At 37.8% G+C, this 19,346-nt stretch overlaps 1 protein-coding gene across 4 annotated transcripts in view; it reads right to left on the bottom strand.

Moving 5' to 3' along the window:
- The window catches only part of KIF21A (kinesin family member 21A), an 86,903-nt gene that overhangs the window by 40,560 nt on the left and 26,997 nt on the right, over positions 1-19,346 (bottom strand). For all 4 annotated transcript variants that reach the window (XM_059471833.1, XM_059471831.1, XM_059471829.1 and 1 more), the window contains exons 2-10: positions 16,052-16,274; positions 14,577-14,759; positions 11,540-11,689; positions 10,757-10,891; positions 7,460-7,627; positions 5,914-6,029; positions 1,788-1,983; positions 837-1,026; positions 197-260 (exon numbers count right to left, since the gene is read on the bottom strand). In XM_059471833.1, coding sequence (XP_059327816.1) covers positions 197-260; positions 837-1,026; positions 1,788-1,983; positions 5,914-6,029; positions 7,460-7,627; positions 10,757-10,891; positions 11,540-11,689; positions 14,577-14,759; positions 16,052-16,274 — 1,425 coding nt within the window. The remainder of the gene's footprint in view (positions 1-196; positions 261-836; positions 1,027-1,787; positions 1,984-5,913; positions 6,030-7,459; positions 7,628-10,756; positions 10,892-11,539; positions 11,690-14,576; positions 14,760-16,051; positions 16,275-19,346) is intronic.

Below are 19,346 nucleotides of genomic sequence, written 5' to 3'. Positions count from 1 at the left end.
TCTTACTCTCATTTCTATTGTCAGTTTGATCTCTAACATTTTACATTTTTGTGTCCAAGAGCAACACCAGGTGGTCTTAGAAGCTGAAGGACCACTCTCCTAAAGTAATCCCCACACAGGAAAACAGCTGAAGCATTGCTAACACTTCTATTATTTTTTTAAATAAAAATTGTCCAAATGCATATAATGCAAATACCTGAGATCTTCAATTTCCTTGATATAGTTATGAATCATGTTGCTAATTTCTTCATTTCCTTCTCCTTTGAAAGACAGAGGAAAAAGGGGAATGAGGGAAGGGAAACATTGAGAAAGGGTGGTAACAGTATAAACATCTGAATATAGCTACTAGGCACAAGGTACCAGCAAAGGGTTGGTACCTTGGTACATGTAAACCTTAACTTATTTGTAAAATAGATTTTCTTTTTTAACTGGGTTACATTTTTTGTTCCTCTCTCATGTGATCATCATATGTAACTTGTTTTCCATATTAACACATTTTAATAATGCTTAAATCAAAATTACTTATCTGGAGTTTAATTTGGAGTCTGTTTGTTAAACCACCACAGGAGCTAAGCATACAAATAATTCTTATACAAAAATATTATTTCATGTTTCACATTTTCAAATGGATGGTCAAATCAGAGTACCAAACTATATGTATTATTAAAAAAGGACTCCAGAAACAGAAAAAGTAATCATATGTATCCCTGCCAAAGGAGGTCCTACATTGCTAATAAAAAGGCATCATTTTTTTTCAAGGGATCAGTGAAGCAAGGACATACAATTAATTTAAGTTCATGAGTTTATGAAGCAGTTTTTGCACATTCACAGCATACCTGTCCTGGCTAGCACTTGGTTGGCCTGATCACTCATAAGCTGTGTTATTCTGGCTCTAAGAGCATCAATGGTCTCTTGCATTGCTTTAATTCTAACACGCAGGTTGTTGTTTTCTGTTTGCAGCATTGCATTCTCATGGAACATGTCATTGATGCTTTCAACACCTTCTTCATCTATAATCCTTTTACCCTTCAAGAAAGTAAAAATATTTTATTACTAGTCAAGGCTGATCTATACTTAAAAAATTCTGAGTTAGGAAATGCAGTCCACAGATGACTTACAATTCTAAGCAGACACTCATAGCACAAGATAATCTCTCAAAGAGTTTAAAACAATGATAAAGGGATAGTTTTCAAAAGACTGATGTCTGGGCCAACACCTTAGCATCTGGGTTTCAATTAATTCCACTTTAGTGTGAAATACAAGTTCTTGAAGAGGTTAAAAAATGAGAACATAAATGTTATCAAATCAGAATACTAGCTCAAGAAGAGCAAAAGGTGATCCTGTTTAGTGATGACCTTTATTGCTCAAAACACTGATTAAAATTCAGGAAGAAACAGGCATGAGTATTTGCCTTATATACTTGAGATTGGATTTTTAAAACAAACTGTTTTAGCCATCTAGGAAGTTTTCAAAGGAATACACAGTAACTATACACATTCACTTATGCATCAGTCTAAGTTGTGGTTTGGTCATTTTTGATTTGGAAGCAAACAGCACGCATTATCAGTAAATATCACTGACATTTGCTGACATCTCTTTTTTGAGGATATAATCTACATTTTCTAAGAACATCTGGTTATCTCTGGAATTAATTGTTGTTTACATCAGGGCTGCTTTTCCAATGTTTTTAGCATATGAAGTGGAAATAGTCAACAGGGGGAAAAAAAACCAACCTGTGGAATTATAAGCATTTTAAAGCAGAAGAAATCCTAAGAGGACAAACTTACAGTTTTGTATTCCATGAGTTCCATCTGTAGCCGTGCAATCTCGCTGCGCAAAGCATTTATTTGTTGACTGGCCCTGTCCTGATTAACCATCACCTTGTTCTTGATGTTCCGTGCCCGGTTGGCGTACTTCAATGTGTTCAAAGTTTCCATGAAGTCTCGATCTGAAGGGCTCACACACGCTATCATGAGCGTTTGACTGGAAGCCAGAAACACAGGTCAGCATCACACACCCAGGAAAAAAGAGCAGAGAGCAGCTAACAGGTGCTCAGGCACGAGGTGAAACAAGAGTAGCAATTTTACAGTATTTGTGAAAATATTTCTGCATCTAGCTCACTCCAAAACATCAACCACAAAGGTCAGCAGGTGCTACAGGTGCTATGTCTTGTATCTCCCTAGCATAGAGCAGGAGATGCTAGATCATTACTTGTTCCACACATGAAATTGTAAAAGCAATTAATGAGTGTTTCCAGAAACGTTTCCCAAATTACATTCAGTTTGCCCAATCATACATAAACTTAGATTAAGGCATTTATAGTCAATCTAAATTCCTCAACAGTGATTTGGATCATGCAGCTGTCAGGACTGCCTACTGTAATTCCTGAGCTGCTTACCTTCTTCATCTGAAAGATACCCAAATGTTCATCTTACCTGTCCATACATGTCTAATGTGCCTATTCCCTACCTCAGGCTCTGAACTGGCTGAATTCTCCATTGCAAGTTCTCCTGTTCTCCAACAGGAGCCCAAATTGGGACTTACCCTTAGCACTCTATGTCTGTAACTGTATCTGCACCACACCACTTCTTAAAGCAACTTTCTGCAACAAAAAGCAGCAGGACCTGAGCTCTGGGCCCAAGAGGGCTATGAACAATCATGCTTCTTTCAGCTTCCTAAAACATCCCCTAGCCATCCCATCATGGGATATCCATGCTCCCAATGGAGGATAAAGTAGATAGACCAACACGACTCAGTAGGACAAATGCAGGGAAAAAAAAATTTCACTCCAACCAAGCTTCCATCATTCAACAGGTTCCTTCCCTCAGTCCCTGGAGCACACTCATTTCACATCAGGTAAGAACAGCCTAAAAGGTCAGAACCAGAATTCCAGGTGCAGATCACTCTGAAGGTGCATGCATTGCCTAAATTCTCAACAGAAAGGGTAAAACATCTGCATTTGATGGACTGAGTATACTCCTGTAAGTTTTAAAGGAATTTGCTTCTCTGTTGTATGTCACAAACTGGACAGTTAGGTTGGAAAGAGTGAACTGTTTCTGGGGTAAAGAAGCATTATCTACATCAGGCAGGCTGGATTCTGATCTTCACTTTCTATCATTTCAGACTAAAACAAAAAAAATTAATCCCTGCAACACTCTGTGAGGCAAACAATCGATGTCCACCATACACACTGGGAAATTAAGCTAGAAAGAGTAACTAACTAGCCTGGGGATACAAAAAAGTCACTTTCAGCAACTCTTCCTCAGTTCTCACCTGTATCTTTGTGCCAGTTCTCCAAACTCTTTTAGTCCTCAAGATAAAGCCATGCAAGATTAGGAATAAATTTTTTAATTCTGACATTGAGAATATGCTGACTTTTCTAAATCTCAGAGGACTGGTTCTGCTATGTGTCCATCTTGAAAACTGAACAATTTGAACTCCAGTTTTCTATCTGAATTGTAAAATGGACCAGGTTTTTTTGACACTGTTCTACTTCCTTTATGTCACCATTTCTTTAAATTGCTCCCCTTGCTCTTGAAGTTAGGAAGGTTTTAATTTTTCATATTATACATTTTAACATCCCCTTTAAAACATCAATGCTTCATATTTTTCTTTGACTAATTCAAGAAACATTTAATGTTAAAGTGCTGCTTCCGAACTGTTACAGCATTATATTTAAAATAAGGATTATTGAGAATAGTACAGTGATACAATGTTTTCATCATTGTTAACTTAGGATTTACTACAACCTAATCCAAATCCTTACTAGTAAATTTCTGTAAGTATTTGTTAAGAGAGAAACAATAACGTGGACGGTTATACCTAGAGTGGAAGTTGGAGGGCTACAGAAAAGGCATAAAGAAATCTAAATCTGATTGTCCAGAAGAAAAAAACGCAATATTTGTTAAAATTTAGCTTTCCAACACATTTCGATTACCAAAGCCCAGACAAAAAAACATTAAAAATGTGAGGATTTTAAATATACATGAAAAAAATCTTCCTTAACAGCAACGTGCTGATTTGAGATGTCGCAGCATATATGTCACAAAAAAACTGGGGGGAAGGAAAGCATCCACACAATTCTCATCAATCAGAAAATAAGACAGAAAGAATACATACAAGTATCATTAAAACATTCTGGGGCAGCATTTCCTATCTGTACATTTGTGCTAGTTTTGGCTGGGATAAAGCTAACTTTATTCACAGCAGCTGGTTTGGATTTGTGCTGGGAACACCTACTATGGGTCCATGATACAGATATGTTTGAGCTGCTGCTGAGCAGGGCTTACACAGAGTCAGGGCCTCTTCTGCTCCTCAGGCTGCCCCACCAGTGGGTGCACAAGGGGTTGGGAGGGGACACAGCCAGGACACCTGAGCCTACCTGACCCAAGGGATATTCCATCCCATATGGAATCGTGCTCAGCATATGAAGCTGGGGCACTGAGACAAAAGGGGGGGATATCCAGAGTGACAGCATTTGCCTTCCCAAGTCACTATGAGGCACGATGGAGCCTGGATTTCTTGGGAATGGCTGAACATCTGCCAGCCCATGGGAAATGAATTATTTCCTTTGCTTTGCTTGCATATGTGACTTTGCTTTAGCTAACCAAGTGTCCTTATGCCAAACCCTGACTTTTCTCCCTTGTGATTCTCTCCCAGGCAGGGAGGGTCTGTGCAGGGCTCGGCCGCCGCCCCCATCGCACACAAATAAACTCCGGGACTGCTCCCGAAGAACACGGGGGAAGCCGCGGAGCTGTCAGACGTGAACATATTTCAGAGTCAAAATAGCATTTCTACAAAAGGCCGATTATAGATTTTTTTTAAAAAAAACATGCTCAGTAGCTGGTGTATTTGATAAAAAATTAATTAAGTGCTTTTTGCATTTATTTACAAAAAGAGCTTAGCAGAGCTATGCTGTTTGATTTCTGCTGATTTGTTTGTAATTCTTGAATTTCTTCCTCCCTTTTGCACTTTTGAAAATTTCTAGCCCTTATTTTACTTGTTTTTTTGGCTCTCCCTCACACTGCAGTGCTTCAGCTTGTTACTAAACCTATATCTCTCTGAAGAGCATCACAACAGTTTGAGAATTTTCTTCCACTTCTCCCTACTCCTTTGGGGTAAAACTTCCTACTCTCCCAGACACAGGAGCCAGGCATATTGGATCAAGAACAAGAGTGTTACCTTAGTGAAATATACTCAGCTGTGGTCTCTCTTATATTTGTACATGTTAGCATTACAAATACAAAATCTGACTTATTTTAATAAATTTGTTAATGTTTCCTTATATAAAGCCTTCAGAGGTCAAAGCTTCCCTTCACTGTATGTTCAGAATGTATACAAATGGATTCATACAAACTGGTGAAACACTACTTTGTTTTTATTAGGCTGCAATCCAGCATCACGTAACTGAACAGATGCATCATAGGCTGAGATACATAATCTCTAAAAAGATGGAAGTGACTGTGGGTGGTAAACTGACTCCAAGCTCCTGTGCATGGCAGTCAGCACAAACAATTCACTGACATTTAAAAAGCAAAGCAATGACAACAACAAAAAAACAACCTCTAAAGGAGAAACTCAGCACAGCTTTAAAATATGCTGTAAACAAAACCTACAATTTGTACCATCTACAATCTACAGATATTTTCATGGGAAGAACTTGCCTGAAAATGGTAACTTCTAAGTAACCTGAAGCTTCATGGCTAGTAAAATAACAATAGCACTGAAAAGAACAACGCAAAGATCCTCTTTAAAACCTTCCATTGACAGCAATATTTGCACAACAATTTATCTCCAGAATCTTCCTCCAACAAGACTTTTATTGTCATTTAATGTTCATTTTACTTTCTGCAGATTATGTTCTCATTCATGCTCATTCACAATGAAATACATGAAATGTTCCAATTTTCATACCTGTTTCCCCCAAGAGAGTCTTGAAGCAGCCTTGTAAGCTTTGAGTCTCTGTATGGTACATGTGTTGCCTTCTTGCTTTTATCTCCCAGTGCACTAATTACATTGCCAAGTGCCAGCTATAAAACACCAAATCACATAACACACGAGTCAGAATCAGCTCCTGTGTAGTTTTATATGAAAACACCTATAAACTGGAGTCAGCATATTGTGAGAAAATTAATATACTCATGACAGTTAGCATAAAAGTATTTCTGAAGATTTCTGTATTTTACATGTAGAAATTCTTGTGTTATCAATAGTGCATTAGATGACTTACAGTCTGGTACCTGGAAGTGCCAAAGTGCTTAGCACAATTCATATGCACTACTAATATCTCATGTCAGTCACCAACTAAAGTTGGTACTACTTAATCTAACAAATATTTGCTTTAGATGACAAAGTTGAACCCTACCTCTAATAGTAGGTATAATTTCTTTAAAATTAATTTTATCTATCTGCTTTATGCGACATTTAGAATAAAATATAGGGCATTTATATGAAGAAAAAAACCCTCAGAATTTAGTACCTCTACAGTTGTAAAGCAAAAAATGTCTGATAATGATTTGGGCATTTAAGACTTGAAATTAAAGGCTTGTAGTCCATGACTATCCTGTTCCATTACTAAAAGGATCTAATGCTTGTTTATAAACAATCAAACATTTGGCTGTGAAATTATTTTTATGTGGAAACACACACACTTCAGTCAAATTGAAGGATTTTGCTTTAGGTGGCGCCCTGTACTGCAAGTTCTTGCTTTGGAAATGCTGCAGCTGCCACCAGCAGATGAAGAACTGCAGCAAGCAGATGAACACCCTGCTTGCTTTGAAGGATTTAAAGCACTTTCAATCTGTTCCACAAAACTGAGGGCTGGACTTCACTGCAAATAGAAGTTTTGTGATCTTATATTAGTTAGATCACACTGATTTCCACCTTCATGCACTTTATGTGTTCTTTGTTAGGACACAACTATGTCCTCTAGATCCCCCAAATCCTGCTGGCTTTGTGCTTATATCAATGATGAAATTGAACTGAATATTCTTTCTCTTCCATATAATACAACCAGAAGAACTACAGAAAATAACCAATGTCATGATGGCAAGAGAATCATTGAGAAAATTTGAATTGAACAATATGCCAGAAAACTGGTACTGCACAATAGCCCAGAAAAACGAGACGTATTTTCACATATAGAACAGACATGTATTTTTATGTCTTTTTTAAAACAGTTAAAAGACTTTAAAAGAGCCTCCACATAGCCATGGTGCACAAAACAAAGACATGAAACTATCATCTCCACTGATAATCACCAGCTCTACTTTTCAGTGCAGTTCAGCATTAACAAAAACAATAAATACAGTTCATTTAAAAATTACTTCGTTTAATACAGTTAATTAAAAAATAGCCAGTACACAGACAAAAAAAAATTAAGCTATAAGCTATAAATTTCATTTCTAAGTGTTTTGCCTGGGTTTGTTTTACATTATATTGAATAGTTGTATAGGCTTACTAGTCCACAGTTGATGGAAATGCCTTCCTTTGCCCTTTCTCCTGTAGCTCCTGTTCGCTTTAACCTTTCAGATCCCGCCAGATCAACAAAGTGAAACTTGGCAGTAAGAGTTTCATATTCATTCATCTCAGAAGACTCAGATATTATCCTGTTATCAGTGGCATTATCCTGAAGCAAAGAAGAACCCAGAAGGCTTGGTGAGATCTTTCACATTAACATTTGCAAAGTTCAATCAACAATTATTTTCAAAACTACCTCTTTACTATGACCATCTCCTTATTCTTTCTTTTATAACAACAGTATTTTGAAACATACTATTTCCATTTTAATCTTATGTACTAACATATCATTCTTGAAGACCTAGTTCTAGATGCATGTGATTATAAATTACTGTAAGTACAAGCTACCATTGCTTCTTGATGAAGAAATGAGGGGAAAGATCTATTAAATAATACAAGTCTCCAGTAAGATGAGCAACAAATTTGTATCTCTTGTAAAATGCACTCCTGAATCGATTGTCAAAGGAAACTGATTAAAAAAAAAATTAATTACATTATTACCCCACAAAATCACCAGAACCAGCTAGTTTATAAACCTGCCAAATAGCTGAAAGATACCTTGATTTTATACCTCTCTAAACCCCATCACCAGCCTCCCTGTGGGATGATTCTTCAACTTTCACTGGGAATCATTGTTGGAAACCATTTCTCCTAGCAGTCAATATTCCACAAGCAGTTCTGACTTTCCCAGAAATTAAGAACAGTGGAGGGAACAAGAGAAAATGATGAGGTTCCTTTGTCCCTTCCACCTTGCTCCCCCAGGTAATGACTGGCACTTGCTGCAAGCCTCTGTCAGTGCAGGGAGTCTGCCCAGGAACACACTGCCCTGGGGCAGGTACCACAGCCTCAGCCTCTTTCCACTTCACATGCCAAAGCACAGGAGGAAAATTACCCTTTTTCCTTTGACGATCCCAAACTTTTTTTCTGTCAATTAGTTTCATTCTACCATTCACTGTAGACTTTTATTTTACTACAAGTGTAGTTAAATTTATTGTCAGGAAAGTAACCCAATCAGAAAAGTCTTTAAATCAGTCACTTCTTGACCTTACTGGTAAGACACCCATTGCAAGGCAATTTCTACTAGCTTGGCATGGTATCAGATAATAAGCACATATCAAGTGTATACTGGATTCATAACAAACTCTCACAGTCCAAACTACAAGCTTTATTAAGAACTTCTAATCACATTAAGCATAGGTAACCCAGAAAAGCCTTAAAAAACAAAAACAAACCAACAAGCCCAAACCTAATGAAAAAGCCAAACACAAGACCCTCAGGTATTCTGTGGTGACCTTTATGTCCTTGGCCAGCCAGCCCACAGTACCCTTCACAAAGGGTAATGCAGATCTCTGCAGACCAAACCCTTCTGATGGTAGTTAAATATTTCATGCATCCTTTTGTAGCAGTAACAGAAGAGAATGGGAACTGTGCCACTTCCACAAGAGCAGCAATCATTATTTCTATTATTTTGATGTTTACACTCTGGGGGCCACACTCTTATTCCCAGCCCTCGGAGCCATGATTAATGCATCCCCTCACTCTCCCTCATTTAGCAAGTGAAATGCACATCCAGAACCTTCCCAGAAGCCTGGCTGGTGTGCAGAGAGCCCCAGGAGCACGTCTGAGCACTGCAGCCCTGGCTGCCTGCCAGCCCTGGGCACAGGCCACCGCACAGAGGGGGCACGGCCACGGCTGTCACCCGAGAAGGAGGAACCGCGTTGCCCTGGTAACAAAGGTCTCCCAAAACTGTTGTCTGCAGAAACTTGAGCTACATCTCTCCTGGCCACCCAATAATAGCCTGTATTAATTTAGATTCCAAGAGCGTTCAGAGGACAGTGTCAGGTCTATCCTCTACTCTCCTAAACAATACAGGGAAAGAAGAGGGTGTTGTCTTAAAAAATTAAGGGTTTAGAAATGCCCAGCTCCACACTCAGGTTATCTTGTGCGTATCTCCCAAGAAAAGCTGAAACAAAACAGTTTGACATAATGCAGAAGATGGCCACCTCTTCCTCTAACACAAGCCTCTGTAAAGCCACAGGCAGAGCCAGGCAACAGTCCCCTGGGGCACCTCAGCGGGCAGGGAAGGCTGCAAGTGACCAGCACAGGGGGACTGCTGTGCCAAAAGCCTGCAGGAAACAGGCCCCCAGAGGACCTCTCACTCTCCAGTAGACAGTTTGCAACAAAAATTTCCGAGTAGACAGTGTCAGCATGCAGTGACTGAAGTGCCCTGTGTGAGCTTGGAGTGTGATGCCAATCCCTCCCAAATGAAGACAGCTGACCACACCACCAAATCCACAGTTTTAGCATGGAAAGCAGAAAGAAGTGTTTTTTAGCAGGTGCAAAAAGCAGGTCTACATACCACAAAGGATCAGGAAGGAACACTCATTTTGCCTGTAAATTATTATTTGTACTATTAAAAAATAAAAGTAACCCCCAAAAAGCACTGCAAACCCAATTCACTATTCCGCATGCATAAAAATGTGATATCTATGGGTCAGATGCTAGCCAGATAGTACGCAATATTTAAAAATTATATGCAAAAGACCTTTAGAATATTCAAGTTAAGTCCCCCTGAAGGTATTGTAGTTTTCAGTAATGTGGATTTCTTCAGACAACATTTCTTCTTTAGAACATACACCCAACAGTAACTAACAGCTGAATATTCTGCATCAGTCACATAGAGAATATTCTACAGAACAGCTCCATGTTCATTCATAGTTTGAATTTCAGGTGTATAGATTTAACAAAATACCCGCACCCCAAATATAGAGCTATTTAAGATATATACACTGAGTCTCAGAATTTAATGCTTTTCTACTTGCGCCTTATTGGATATCAACAATTAATCTGAAATATCCAAGCAGTTTCAGTTAGCTGACTGCAAGTTTAAACCCACTAACTTCTAAGACACTTAATTGGGAAATGTGATTTCCCAATTAAAGACAAATTATATTTTAACTTTCACTTGTGTACGTCGCAACAAAATACTGAAGAAAACGTTAGGGGAGAATAGGTAGGTTCCTGTAGGAGTCTGCAATTTATGGTTGCCTCTGGCTAGAGGATGGTTACATAGGCACAGATTAAATCAAATTATTATAATGCTTAGCAAATTCATCAAGCATTATGATGACTACAGCATCCTTACTAAGTCCAATTCAAATAGCAGTGGCTGCCAAAACTATCCTCATTTTGAGAAATGGCTACTAAAGAGAAGTTTACCAACAGCAAAAGTACGTACGGCGTTAAACGCGGGGCAGACCCTGGTCTGACACAAGTGTATGGTGAAGATGGCGTGGGACCGTGAGCTCTGAACGTTCATCTGAGTGCTGGCAGTGGTTCGGGACAAAGCTCCCAGCTTCAAGCACTGCATCATCTAGAAAACAGGCAACAAGCACATTGCATCCCTTGCTGGTTAAAGGGAAAATGTTCTAGGGCTAAAATTTCTCTCTTTGCTATGCATGCAGTTCCTATATGCAAACAAACAAAAAAACAAAAAAGGACAAAGATCCTTAAATAAGCTAACTAAAAGTATTTTTTTTGATTTCTGTAAATCTTTGTATTCCCCTCTTAAGTGTACCCTAGGAGTAACATACTTATCTTCATTCACCTGTACAAAAAAACAGTACAATAACATTTGTATTCAGATTTACAGAGTACGTGAATAGCAGTTTATTTCACATCAGCCAAATGCAAAGATTTCCTCTCAAAGAAAAAATAATATACATAAGATTTGGAAGATCAGATTTACATATATGTCAAAATTCTCCCAGCAGAACTATATTATGAAAAAAAGTATGTTCCCAGCTTTAAATGAAAGTGATATGCACTTAGTATCAAATATATCAGATTAAAGGCTAAAAAGAATTAAGAAAATAAAAACTTTAGCTAGATTTTACACTTTAATTGCCCAGGAGACAGATATAAGTTAACATCACCTCTATTTTTAAACAGACATCAAAGCATACAGACATTTTTAGAATCTACTTGGCATGTTACAGTGTCATTTATTTCCAGTTATCACCTCAGATTCTCCATTCACAGTTCGGGTTGTAACGCCCACTGTATAAATTCCTCCTGCTGAATCTTCATGTATTTTAATATTTGATTTTTTATTCTTTGCATCAATATCACGTGTGGTATCAAACAGATCAAGAATTTCTTCATTGTAAAGCTGAGGAGAAGACAAAAACAAAAAACATCATTTTTGGAGGAATTCCTCCAATGGCTAACAAATCTGTGCATGGCACATACCAAAAATTGTAAAAATCCAAATCTCTCACACCTAAAAGATGCGAAACATGTGAAAAGGACATGAAATTTACAAGGACAATAGGTGACAGAGCAGCTGCAAATTAAGGTGACTTCCTATTATGCCACCCAAAGATGCAGTAAATTCTTTCACATTGCCAGATCTGAGATAAAATTCTTTGGTGGGACCAGGGAAGAGGAGGAATTTGGTGCCACCAGAACAAGAGTGGTTTCTGTGACAGGCACCTGTTGTCTTCAGATTTAACCTTGGGCTTTTCTTTTGTGGATTCAGTTGGCTGCACCCTGCTCCAAACACTTCCAACTCACTCCACTTGTTTTCCCTGCCATTGCACCTTTCCTCATCTCCTCTCTCACACCTTCTTATTTCTATGACTCTCATTTAGATAAATTCTTCCTGAGCTGGAAGGAATTTGATATATAATAATAGTTTTTGTGCAAGCTGCTTCTTAAAGACACCAAGCATCAGTCCAAAAATACTATGGCATGTCTTCTTAAGCAGGGCTTTTGTACTCCATAAGAATATTCTCAACTTCATGCAGTGTTTAGATTGAATTGAAGATATCAGGGGGGAAAACACAGACAACCCACCCAGAAAAAACACTATCCCACTGAATTTCATGGCTGAAGTCTCTGCCTGTGTACCCTGGAACATGTCAAGTGTCTCTAATTTAGTTATACTAATTCATGTCAGCAAAGCTCAGCCAGAACTAATTCAATTCCTGATTAAATCCCTAGGCAACAGTCAAAGAACCACTACAACAGATCTGTATTCACACAAGGTACTTTCTTACAGTACTGAAAGTAAGTGGCTTTCTCCTCTCAAAAGCAAAAAGTCATCCCTGAGAAGAAAAAAACCAGCATTTGTGAATGTGATGCTTTTAATCCTTTACATAGTAAAAAAGGAATTATATTTAATTATTAGGCATAGATAGTCTATGTAGGAATCTTCTTACTAATGTTTTACCTTCATAAATTCAAACAAACTGATGCCACAATTTGGAGCAGATCCTGATAACACACCTGCAATTGGATGGGACTGCATATGCCTGTCTTTTGAAAAAGCAGGAAAGCAAAGAGTTAAGGGAGGCAGACTGCAGCCAACTAAAGAAAGGCAAGAAAGTAGCAAACTGAAGTCACTGTTCCCAACAGTTATCCAGCTGTAAGACTTCACAGTTATTCCAAAAATACAATCTTGCTTCAACTTGCTCAACGACTAAATTATTGTTTATGCAATCCAGCTCTAATGGTAGACAGGATGGGAGGAAGAGGATACTTTTTGACACAAGAATAGTGCATAATATCAAACTAATCTGAAAAAGTTCCTTCTGGGAAAGTCTTAGTAAAAGAAAAAAATCTACCAACTAAAATGACTTTTTTTTTAAAGGACAAATTATTATATACATAATTTAACCTTTCTCTAAATAGATAAACGAGACAGGTTTCAGTATGTACAGTTCAGCTGAAATACATTGCACTGGCTGCCATTCTTCATACCATTCTCACTGTAACATTTAATCACTGCCCTGTATTTTGGGACTCAATCACATTTGTAATGTTATGTCAAAAAACACAATAAATTCAGAAACCACACTGGTTACTGCTCCTTATGCTACTCATGTTGCAGCTGCCTAAGCAAAGCTGCAGCTCCCTGGTGCACAGAGTGGAGCATTCCCACAGCACATGCTCAAGCCAACTCTCTCTGGGCAAATATTAGCCTGAGCAACAAAAGGTTCTGCATAAGGGTAGCAACGACAAGCCTAGTCTGATACAAAACAAATGCCAGCTTGTTAGTGACTAAAGGACTTGGTTTTATTGCTCCTGAAGTAAACTAACAGCTTTTCTCAGGGTAATACTGAACTGGGGGTTTCTACCCCCAAGTAGATAAAGTTGTACATACTGAAGTAAGCAAAACAAATTTACACCTGCTCTTCCTAAAATTGATTCTGCCTCTCTGTGTTCCTAAAGTATCAGATTTTTCAGGTTGGTAGTAAATGTAAATACATTACACCCAAATCAATCAATTTAAAGAGCAGTTCCACAGCCAGGAGGCACAGTATAAACCCTACAAGACATAAAGCAACAGCTGCTGCAGGTCAGAAAGATCACAGATGTTATGGCCCCTTACCAGTAGCTGTGTCTACAAGAAAGTACAAGGGGAGCAGTTCTGCCACAGTACTGATCAGGGTTTTTGGTTTTTTTCTTTTCTCTGGATCTAAGAAAGAAGGGAACCATGACACTGAAGCCCAATCCTAAACCAGTGGGAATTGCAAAAAGAAGTATTTTCATGCTAGGTTTCTTCTTTGGTGAAAGAAAGTCTTCTGAACAGATTTTGAAAGCTAAAGAAATCTACAGCGAAGTGACAAAAGCAGGCAAAGCATGGTCACTGCTTGAAGCCACAAAATACAATTAGAGGGGCTTTTATGATTTCTTGTTTTAAGGTTTTTTCAAGAATTGCCAACAGGCAAAAGCAACAGGCCCTACAATCAGAAAGGGATAAATGATGACAAACAAATATTTCTACTTCAAAATAATACTATGAAGGGAAGTAGTAAAATAATTGGAGTAAGATAAAAAAAGACTTTTCCATGAATTGAAGAGCAGAAGCAAATCGTATCAATTTTCCTTTTGAAATCTTGTATATTAATTCAAAACATCCTGGGAGAAAATAAAATTTAAAAGAAGCAACAAGAAAAAATATTTAATTTGTTTTCTTAAAAAAAAACAAAACCAAAACAAAACTACCAAAAAATCCACATAAAGTTACACCCACAAATGTGGATCATATTTACCTCTAAGAACTGTGCATTCACTTTAAAATCTGGAGGTGGAAGTCCTTGCTTAATAGCACCTTGCTTTTTTTCTTCAATACATCTGAAAAGGTGCTTAACAGCACGTGATATAATGCCTTGCTCCTCTTCTGTTATGTTCACATCAAATCCAGTGCCCATGGTGTAGGTTTTGCCAGCACCTGTCTATTTTGAAAAAGGAGTAGAAGGAGTAGTCACTAGAACATGTTAATAGTACCAAATCATCACAGAAATACAGTTTGTGCACACTAATGTTCACATCAACCTGCCATCTTTACAGTATTAACACACACAACAGGTCACTTTGAAATATGGATAAATAGCAGAATTTGGACAAACTCAACTGTTTATCCAGAGACCACATACAAGAAGGCAGAGAGCAGTTCAATCTTTCATAACCCTTCCCCTAGAAACTCTCCCTAACCAGTTCACATTTGCCTTGAGCTGTCTTCTCTATCTAGGTCAAAAGATGAGTTAATGTTTCCAACCAAGGCTGTTAATTGAAACATGTATTTTGAAGGTAAAAGCAGCATTTGCAATTCTTTACTGAGGTAGATCAAATGACTCCCTTAATTAAGATGTCTGAATATCTCAGGTATTATATTCCCATTGTTCTCACTTTATTCTAAAGAATACAAGCTCTGTCTTCACTAGGAAGATAATTTAATTAAATGTGAAGTCCAATAGAAGTCAAGGTAGTGTAGTGTTTTCACTTAATTAGTGGGTCAAGTCTAAGACAAAGATAGGATCACACAGCTGAACATAATCTGCTAAACTGGATCTGCAAACTGCTTTGTTTGACTAGGAATAGACTTCACCTGGCTAACCTGAGATACAACACCTAACAGGTGAAATTCAGCATCCCAGACCACATTTTATGCAGTCAACTTGTAAAGGAATATTTGGAAGACAGTAACACACTGTCTGCATTGTGCTCAGCTTTGAGTATGCCCAGTGTACTAAGAGGATGTGTTCTTGATGAAAAGTTCTCTGACTTTGGAATCTGATCTCTACAATTTGCCCACAAGCAAACAATGTGGCCTGAAGCTCTCCAGGATCTATTTTTAAAAAGCTCCTATTCCCAAAAGTCTCTAAAAATGCAGTGGGTTGAAAAGTTGCTCAGAGAAGAATCTCAGTACAACCTATCTCTATAGTGCAAGTGAGTAGGTCAATAATTTGTATTGCTGCATTGAGGTGAATTCAGGAATTATATGGACTGACACTATTTTCAGTATTACAATTAAATTCAGATCTGTGACCTATATATATTCTCTGTTTCAACTCCCAGTCTAAGCAGAATTTATATAAACTCAACACTCTCCTAGTGGGTAACTCATTGAAAATAAACCCAAGATGCTAAAACCAGATTAATGCATTCAGAAATCTAAGAGAAAAATCAGTTTCAAAAAACTCTTTATTTCAAAATAAATGGTATAAAATAAAATTGTGAAGCTTACCTGGCCATAAGCAAAGACAGTGGCATTATAGCCTTCAAAGCAACCTTCAATCAGCTTTTCTATGCACTGTACATAGATCTCTTCTTGCTGTGAGTCAATGTTAAAGACATAATCAAAAGTGAAGGCCTTATCTTTTCCCAAGAACACTTGAGGTTCACCAGGTGTGACAGATGTACAGATATGGCATCCTTCAATCTTCTCTTTGGCTAACTGTGGTCTAATTCTGTTTTGGAAGAGATAAAAAGAACTATCAGAAATTCTCATCATCAAAAATAGAGAAGTACACAATATAAATAAGGGATCTGAGAATTCCTTAATGACTGAGAAGGGTGAATTTTTCTTCAGATACCAGAAGCATTTTGGTTGTCTGAGCCATAGTACTGACTGTATCAGAACCCCAGACATTAAACTGCTCATGCAAATGACACCATCTTTTCTGAAGGTTCACCTACTTCAAGCTGATGACCTGCCTAGAACTCCAAATGTTTCTGTATGTTTATTGTGCATTACTGAAGAGTCACTTTTCTATGTTGGTTCAGACTTGGAAATCAAGCTTTCCAGTTTTATCAAACTTCTGCATGCTTTCATTGTAAAAACAGTAATTTTGCTTTTTTTACAAGGAAGTTAAATGTGGGAAAAAAATACAGGGTAGTTTAAATAGCAGTTTGGGAGCAAGGACCCACCAACACCTAGCTCAGCTGGTTAGAGCCTGGTGCTAGTGATGCCAAGACTGTGGGTTCAGTTCCTGTATGGGCTTTCCACTCAAGAGCTGGACTTGAAGATCCTTATGGGTCCCTATTAAATCAGAATATTCTGTGGTATCATCTTAAATGAAAGCCTCCTTGCTGCAAGAGCAATGGCAGCAAGGAAAAGGCTAGATTGCTTCTTTCCTTTTGTCAGAAAAGGAACTTGTACAGCCAGAACACTTCTGTGAAATGCTTGGTTTCAGTGAAGTATACCTTCAGACAACTGGAAAAGAACAATATTTAACAAGTTCTAAAGGTAAGAGTGTCTCATTCCTCATTATTCCCCTCTAAGGCAAATTTCAGCTTTTATTTCAGTTTTTTCAGTTTCTTATTTTACAAAATAACTTGTAGAATATAGCTTGAACTTCTTATATTCTATCATTTTATTGTTTCCTCCTGCATTTTTAACACTCTTGCAGCCTCATCAAGATTGAATTCATGTATTGGCCTCACAACTAATAATGACTGCAGAAGCTTGTGATTCCATGGGTTTAATGATTAACTATGAAGAAGAAAATCTCTGGCTCACTTAACACACTGTTCTTAGCTGTAAGTAACTAATAATTTGCTTACAAAGCTACCTTTTTAAAAAGATATTTCCAAGTTCCCAAAGCAGCACAAAAAAAAAACAACCCAAACCAAACCCAAACACACAAAGCCCACACCAAAACATGTGCAGTGTGCAGCTTAAAAGATGTGACAAAGAAGGATAATAGGAATGATAAAAAGATGCAGTACAGCTACATACAAACAGAAACATGGAATATTTTATACAGCTCCTCAAATTATATAAAGTTTCGGTGTGGCTACTTTCAGTTACACAGTCTCAGAGATCTGCAGGCACAGAGTACGCTAAAAGGCACGTATTCATCTCATATTCCATGTTTTAAGGGACATTAGTGCTCTGTTTAGAGTAGCTGTGCTGCTTTGAAGCAAATTCCCCAACATTTTCAGGTATCACATGTTGGTTTGGATCACAGAGCAGTTTCGGTGTGCACAATTTACACCCCCTTCAGAGGAAACAAAGCCAAAATGCTCGACTCCAAACACACAAAACTTGTTCCAAATTCTAATGGGAGCATAAGGGCCCAAAGCTACCTGCTGATCTACTGGGACTGTGCCAACACCTGCTGATACAGAGAGAGCATGCCTCCAACAAATGAGTGGACTGCTGCAGACTAATTATGTACATGTTAGATAAAGTTAGATATACCCTGCTTGAAAAAAAGATAAAAAAAAAAATCTCACAAAGCATCATGTATCTACTCTTTATTGCAGATTCTGAATTTTTCATTGAGGGATGTGCACTGCTCTCAAGAGTATTTTTCAGATTTTTCATTTTGAGGGTTTCATTATATCCCAGATGTGACACTGGAGATTAACCTTAATTGATCTGTAAGGTTTGTGCACATTAATTCCAGTATAGAAACTTCATTAATGATCAGGAGGTACCACCCTTGTCAGCTTACCCTCTCATGTAAAGTGAAAATTAAGTAAACCTTTGAAAAACATTATTAAAGAAAAGATTATATGATGTGCAAAACAGGCATAAATATTCTACAACTAGAATTTGCATTTAAGGACTCAAAGTATATAATATAGGTCAAATTTTCTCTCTAACAACATCATAAGGAGGTTTTATTTTTCTTTAAATGAAATAAGAATGCTAAAAGTAATACAGAATTTACATAGCTCCTTCACTAACAACCAACTTGATCCACTTATACCTGTGTTGACTGAACACAAAATCTGATAAATATGTACAGAAGCTTGTAATACATTTACTTCCTTCTAAATTAAGGAAATTTTGGTAATAAAATAGCTTTTATTTCTAAGTAGAGTAAGTCTTCAAAGAAAAATTAATCATATGCCTTTTCTAAAAGCATTCTACACAACTGGAAGGTCAAGCAAATAAAACACTGCATCTTGCTGTCTAAATAGTTTGAAAATGCCTACTCAGTAGGTTATCCTGCTGCCTCCTTCTACTGCTGTGAAGTCAGTCAGAGGGCAAGCTCCTTTTTCAGACTAAGCACTCTTATTCTCCCACTAATCCAGGGCACCAGCACAGAGGCCATTAATTGCCCTTACAAGAATGAAATGAACTCTGAGGGCTCGTAAAGGTCCAGAGGCATCTCTCATTGCCTTCCAGAGCAAAAAAGCCTGGGAAGATCTCTTATAGAAATCTAGATGAGAAACACATTTTCAACATCAAGCAAGCTTTAGTGCATCCCAAAAACACAACTTCTCCCCAGTTCCAAAAAGGCTTTTAGCGACAACTTGCAGAATGAAGTCAACTAGTTTTTTTAAGAAGTTTTTTCTTCATATGTTTTTATTCTACGCTTGAAAGAAAATTAATTTTCTACACTGACAAACTGATGCAATTATGACAGTGCCGAATAAATTTCTCCTTTCTACTACTAAGTAAAGGCTGACTGACCATGAAAAGGAACAGCATGCCTAAAATATCAATGATTTGCATGATAGTTATTCCGGTGATGACAGGACTGCAAGGAGAGCAGTTTCGATGTCGCCCAGCAGAGACTTCCCAT

The sequence above is a fragment of the Ammospiza nelsoni genome, chromosome 5 (genome assembly GCF_027579445.1).
Source record: "Ammospiza nelsoni isolate bAmmNel1 chromosome 5, bAmmNel1.pri, whole genome shotgun sequence".
In the NCBI taxonomy this organism is placed as follows: domain Eukaryota; kingdom Metazoa; phylum Chordata; class Aves; order Passeriformes; family Passerellidae; genus Ammospiza; species Ammospiza nelsoni.
The sequence above is the reverse complement of the archived record's forward strand: the minus strand, read 5'-3'. Positions and strand labels throughout refer to the sequence as shown.